General features: G+C 35.5%; 1 protein-coding gene across 1 annotated transcript in view; it reads left to right on the forward strand.

Annotated features, from left to right (window-relative positions):
* LOC114327667 (phenoloxidase-activating factor 1-like) overlaps window positions 1-6,041 on the forward strand; it is a 111,993-nt gene extending 105,952 nt beyond the window's left edge. The window contains exon 6 of the mRNA XM_050655938.1: window positions 5,847-6,041. Within this exon, the coding sequence (XP_050511895.1) occupies window positions 5,847-6,013 (167 nt within the window). The 3' untranslated portion in view covers window positions 6,014-6,041. The remainder of the gene's footprint in view (window positions 1-5,846) is intronic.
* Window positions 6,042-6,558: the final 517 nt, after the last annotated feature.

Consider the following 6,558-nt stretch of genomic DNA (forward strand, 5'->3'; position numbering starts at 1 on the left):
TCGTAAATAACAAAATAACAGAACAAGTGATAAAACAGGAATATTTGGGAATAAATATGCCAAGCTACTGAAAAATGGAAGAAGAAGTACAAAAACTAGTGAGCATGGCGAACAGGGCAGCAGGATGACTCAACAACACAATCTGGAGAAATAAATACTTCACAATGGAAACGAAAACCAATAAAACCGATAACGACGTACACAGCGGAAACAAGAGCAGATACGGCGAAAATAAAAAGACTGCTGGAAACAGAAGAAATGAAAGTCTTACGAAAAATAACAAACCAAACTCTAAGAGTCAGAGTAAGAAGGGAGGAAATACGAGCGAGATGTGGTATAGAATAAATAAGCATGTGGACCAAAATGAAAGAAGAAAACTAGAATCGAATCAACACATAGAAAGAATGACAGAAAAGAGAATATTACGAATAACAAGAGACAACTCGCTAAATGGAAGAAGATGGGACGACCGAGGAAAAGATGGTCATATTATGTCAATTGAGGCTAAAAACAGAAGTAAAACATGCATTGAGGCATTGAGAAGAGCACAGAGTATACAGAGTGAAGGGTGTCAAAAGCATTAGAACAATTATAAATTGCTCTGATCAGCGCACCGATTTTAACCTACCCGGGAGAGCCAGGAAAATGTGTTTTGGATACCGATACTAGCAACAGTGCCATAGCAACTGCTCTCTCACAAATCCAAAATGGACAGAAAAAACTTTTCGTTTATTTCGGCAAAGTCCTGTCGAAAGCAGAAAGAAACTATTGCATTACCAGAAAAGAACGACTGGGCGTAGTGAAGGCTTGCAAACATTTCTATAAATACTAGAATGGCAGAAAGTTTCTTCTTCGAGTAGAGCGTATAGATTGTATAAGACATAAAATGGCTCATACAATTCCGTAATAAAGAGGGCCAGATGGCGAGAGGGATAAAACATTAGAGGAATATGATTACGACATCGAACACAGGGCCGGAAGAGGTAATTCAATGTAATCACTGTACCAACTTAGAGGAACGATTTTGCCCCGTGATTTGAACCACCTTCGTTAATGAGCAATGGTATCCCCAACTACAGGACACCCAAGAAGAAGATCTATGTATAAAAAGAGTATTCAATTGGATCTAAACCGCAAACCCTGGACTACTAAAGGTATCCGAATATCTTCCAAGAATATTCGTTCTCTACTCTATATCAGGAAATTTACTACCAACGTCTCTATCACTGAATATATCACCAAGTACAGGGCAACCTATCTTAAACTTATAAAATCAGCTAAAAAAGTCTACTATCAAAACCGCCTGGGAAGCTCTAAAGTGTTGCAAAAGAAACTTGGTCCATAATAAACTCTCTATCTATCTATCAGCGAGGTTCCTACAGCCTCTGCTGCTTCTCGCATTTCGACCGCCATCGTTTTCTGTCCATCCATTCGTCTTCTTTGATGGCTCTATCTTTCATGATGTGCCGTACATTTTCTTCCCAGGCAACTGAAGGTCTTCCCCTTCTTCTTCTTTGGAGTGGTATGTAATTTAAAGCTTTCTTTGGCCATCTATCTTCATTCATTCGTTTCACGTGACCAGCCCACACTAGTTGTCTAGTTTCAATTTTATCTACACTGGAATATACAGTATGTGTCCTCCTTCTAATATCTTCATTCCTGATGTGATCTTTTTAGATATACCACACGCTCTCCTTAGATAATCCATTTCTACTACTTATATTCTTTTCCTATCTTTTTTTGTCATCTGTCAAACTTCTGCCACATAAGTCATAATAGGCTCTACCAAGGTACGATAGATTGTCAATTTGGTTTCTTGCCTTATATCTTTAGACCACAGTAGAGAGCTCAGAATGTTTACCGCTTTTTTGCCCTGCTGCGTTCTCTTTTCGATGTCTCTTTTGGTAGTGCCTTCTTTAGATATTATAGATCCGAGATATTTATATTCATTACATCTTTTCGTGGTTCTAATTTCTAACTCTGGATCTTCTTCATCATCCCCTATTTTAAGATACTCTGTCTTTGACATATTCATATTGAGGCCCCATTTTTCATATTCTTTCTTTAGTTTTCTAAACATGTAGTCCACGTCTTCCTCATCATTCGCTACGACTACCTGATCATCTGCAAAAAACAAAGTTGTTAGACATTTACCACTGCCTATGTCTATTCCCATTCCGGATACTTGTTTCCTCCACTGCTCTAGCGATGATTGAATATATATTTTAAATAAAGTCGGAGACAGACAACATCCTTGTTTAAGCCCCTTTGATATAGGGAATGATTCAGATATAAAGTTTCCTTCTTTAACGACACTTCTTGCATTTTTGTATATATTTGCGATAGCATCCACATACTCTCTACTGAGACCTACCTTCGTCAATGTTTGAAACAGTTTTTTCAAAGGTACCGTATCGTATGCCTTCTCCAAATCTACAAACAATAGGTGGGTAGATAGATTCCTTGCCTTCCGTTTTTCTATTACCTGCTGCAGAACGAATATATTATCAGTGCACGATCTTCCTGCACGAAATCCACTTTGTCCTTCCATGTCTTCGTATTCTGATTCTATTCTTTTCTTTATTATTCGACCGTACAACCTCCCTACTGAGCTGGTAACAGTTATTCCTCTATAATTAGAGCATATGCGTTTATCCCCTTTCTTGAATACTGAGCTGATGTATCCAACATTCCAATCATTAGGGATATTTTGTCCTTTTAAGCATTTATTAAATAGTTGAACCAACATCTCATGTAATATGTTTGGTCCGTACTTTACCACCTCATTTGGGATGTCTCCAGGTCCTGCTGTTTTACCGTTTTTAGATCTTTTGAGGGCTTCGCTTAACTCTCCGGTTGTTATCTCAACTATTTGTGTATGTTCGGCTAATTCTTCCATTTCGATCTCTTGGAATTTACATCTATCTTCTGTCAGTAAAATCTCATAATGATGTTTCCACTGTTTAAGGTCTATTAACTTTATGTTAGATTTTTCCTTTCCTTCCCTCTGGAGAGACTTTATTACCTTCCACGCTTGCCCAACTCTTGTTCCACCCATATACCTATCCACTTCTGCGCATTTTCGGTCCCTCATCTCATTTTTACTTTTCACTACTTTTTTTTACATCTCGATTTAATGCTGCATATCTCTTGTGATCTTCCTCCTTTCTTGTTGACATCCATTTCTGATAAGCAGTTTTCTTCTTGTTTACTAACGTTTGCATATTCTCCGACCACCATTCTGTATTTTTTATTTCATGTTTGTATTTATACCCCAAAGCTTCACTTGCAGCCTCATGAATGTATTTTTTAATTTGCTGGTATAATTCTTCCGCTGTTATATTTTCTCGTCCCACATTTTGTAATTTTGTGGCCAGTCGTAATTTATATAGAAATTTCGTTGAGTCTTCTTTCAAGCTTTCTAGGTTATATTTATGAGATCTTACTTCTTGTCCCTTTTCTATATTCTGTACCTGAGTATGATTGTTTTTGCGATAGTTAACTATCACGTTGGCCATAAGTAAACGATGATCGGATCCACATTCTGATCCACGGTATACCCTTACGTCAGTGGTTTTCAGCTGGGAAGTTTGACGTTGAATTACATAGTCGATTATCGAGCGCAGATTCCTAGTAGGTTGTATCCATGTAAATTTGTGGATGTCTCTATGTTGAAAAAATCCATTCATAATCTTGAGAGACATTGTTTCACAAAAATATCTAAGACGCATTCCGTTGTCATTGGTTATTTGTTCCCCATATCTTCCTACGACTCTATTATTTTCTTCTCTACCTACTCTGCCGTTTAAATCTCCTAGTACATAGATTTCACAGCTATCTTTAACTTGAGAGATTATTTCATTCATCTTGTCGTAGAAATCGTCTTTACTTTCTGGATCTGCATCTTCATTTGGGGCATACACTCCGACAATTACGATATTGTGCCCATTCTTTGTCATTTCCAGCATCAACAGTTGTTCATTTATTCAGTCCACGATTTAATATTATTTTTAAGATTTTTTCGAATAGCAATAGAGACTCCTCTCTTAGCTCTGTTATCTTTGCTCACTCCACTGAAGATATGTATATACTCTCCTATCTCTTCATTTCCTTTTCCCTTTTTCTTGGTTTCGGTAAGAACACATACATCTATTTTTCTTTCCGCTAATTCTTTGAATACTTCTGCTTGTTTGGTTTTAAGTCCTTGCACATTCCATGTAGCCAATATCATTTTCCTTTTCCGTTGCATTAGTCGTCTTTGTTTTGATCAGTCCGCATTCCGAGGCGTTTTGTCGAAATTTGTAGCATTTATTTCTTTTGACAAGGGACGAGTTGCTAGCCCATCGCCTCAACCCTCCTCCTTTATCCGGGCTTGGGACCGGCACCGGCATTTACTGAGCTACTCAATCCACCCAGAACTTACCGGAGGCGGAGTTCCATAATAAACGATCTTCGAAATAAACCCCACACTACTCAAACATTTTCCCTTCCAAACCCTGAAAATTTAAATGAATACTTTGTTAATGTGAGTAAAAATATTACATCTACCATTTTGCCACAACAAGATCCCATTTCCTGTCTCCCTAATTCAAGAAAGGTCTCGAATTCATTGTCTATAAAACCAGTCGATAAATCTGAACTGATCTAAACAATCAATAGTATCATGCAAATCTATTTTTTCAAAAACTGTATTTTTGTTAAATAAAGTTGTTTTCATAAAACGAAAACTTTTGGAATTATTAGCAGAAAACTGATTAAAAACATTGTTTTTTCGGTATAAAACTAACACTTTCGATAGCCAATAAATCAAAAACTGTTAATTTTATCAAAATAATGTATATAACGTTTTTTCCTTAGAATGAACGTTTTTACCAATCTTTGCGGTCAAAATATAATAAAAAATTTCCACCCCTAGGATGGGGAGGCAACCACCTCCATCGTAAAAGCGCCTTTCGGCATCATATAGATTTTGATACTTAAACTATCCACTACTTATTCTCAAATTTTCAAGCAAATCGATCCATTCTGTAAAAATTTTAAGGTTCATTACTTGGACTATTAGGTGAAAAGCCATGTTTATTTTTCAAATCAACATTTTTTTCTGTTCTCTGATGGCAGTAAAATGTATTATGCATAAAATAAGTTACACACATTATTTTTTTGTCTAAATTAATTTAATTAAGAAACATTGGGCACTCTGTATAAATAATTAGGTTATTGTTTATATTATTGGATAGAGAATTGAATAACCTTTCGAATAAGCTATGACACGATCCCTATTCTGATTTAAAGAAATCATCAATTATGTCATCACGCCCAGATGGATGACGTCACTAGTATGATGCATATGCCAAAAAATTATAATTTAAAAATAAAATCGACCTGTTTCGGGATTTATTTCCAGAGCCGCCTATTCTCGAGAATGTGAATTTATTTCAAGTCAAACGTCCTCACTGTATTTTATATTCGGTAGGTCTGAGAATCGGTCGTAATCTATTTTTCATACTCCCGAGAGATAAGGGGGGCTCCATCCTAATATTTTGTAATGTTAGGTGGGGATAATTATAGATAAGATATAAATATCCCTCCCTAAACCGCTAGAAATGTGCAGGCAATAATGCAATATTTTGCCACCTGATTATACAATAATAGTCAAAAGATTATTATGTCATATCAGAATATAGGCATATAGGGAGTTTGCTGTATGGTTGGACATTTAAAAGTTATTGGAATGACATTATTTAATTTTTATCGTTAAACGTATATGTATTTTTACTTAACATAAGAAAACGTATTCTGATAAAATCAAATATATTATTTTTAATTTATCCTTCTTCTCTTTACAGCTGATAGTGGAGGTCCTTTGCTTAGGTTGATCGAGAATGGTACACAGTGGTACCAAGAAGGCATCATCTCAGGTGGAACTAGTGATTGTGGTCAGGCAGGATTACCTGGAATCTATACAAAAGTTTCAAGCTTCTTATCATGGATCCATAGTCATGTTAAGGAGTAGTGAGTGTAAAATATATAAAATAACAGCATTTTGAGTTTTTTAATTGATTTAAAACCCATAATTTAATTTCCTCTAAATTATACAGGGTGAGGCAGATAACTGGCCTATTAGAAATATCTCGAGAACTAAAGGCACCAGAATCATGAAAATTGGAATAAAGGGGTTTTGAAGGATGATCTATTAAATGAAATTATTTTCATCTCTTTGCAACTTCCGGTTATACCGGAAGTTGCTTATAACTTCGTTTTTTTAAATAGGACACCCTGTACATTTTTACATTTTTGGATTCTCTTCGATGTCTTCTTTCTTAAGATATGAGGTTTTGTAATATTATACAAGGTATTTTAAAAGATAATTACGTTTTTTTATTAATTTCGTAGCAAAATTAACACCCTGTAGAATTTTAGTAGTTTGACATCTAAAACTCTACTTACGTTCAAATGATTTTTAATATACTCTACTATTGTTAAGAATCATTATTATAGCTAAATTTTTAATTTTAGTATACAGGGTTGGTCGAAACACGGAATGAGTATTTTCTGAGT

Source organism: Diabrotica virgifera, chromosome 7 (genome assembly GCF_917563875.1).
Source record: "Diabrotica virgifera virgifera chromosome 7, PGI_DIABVI_V3a".
Lineage (NCBI taxonomy): Eukaryota > Metazoa > Arthropoda > Insecta > Coleoptera > Chrysomelidae > Diabrotica > Diabrotica virgifera.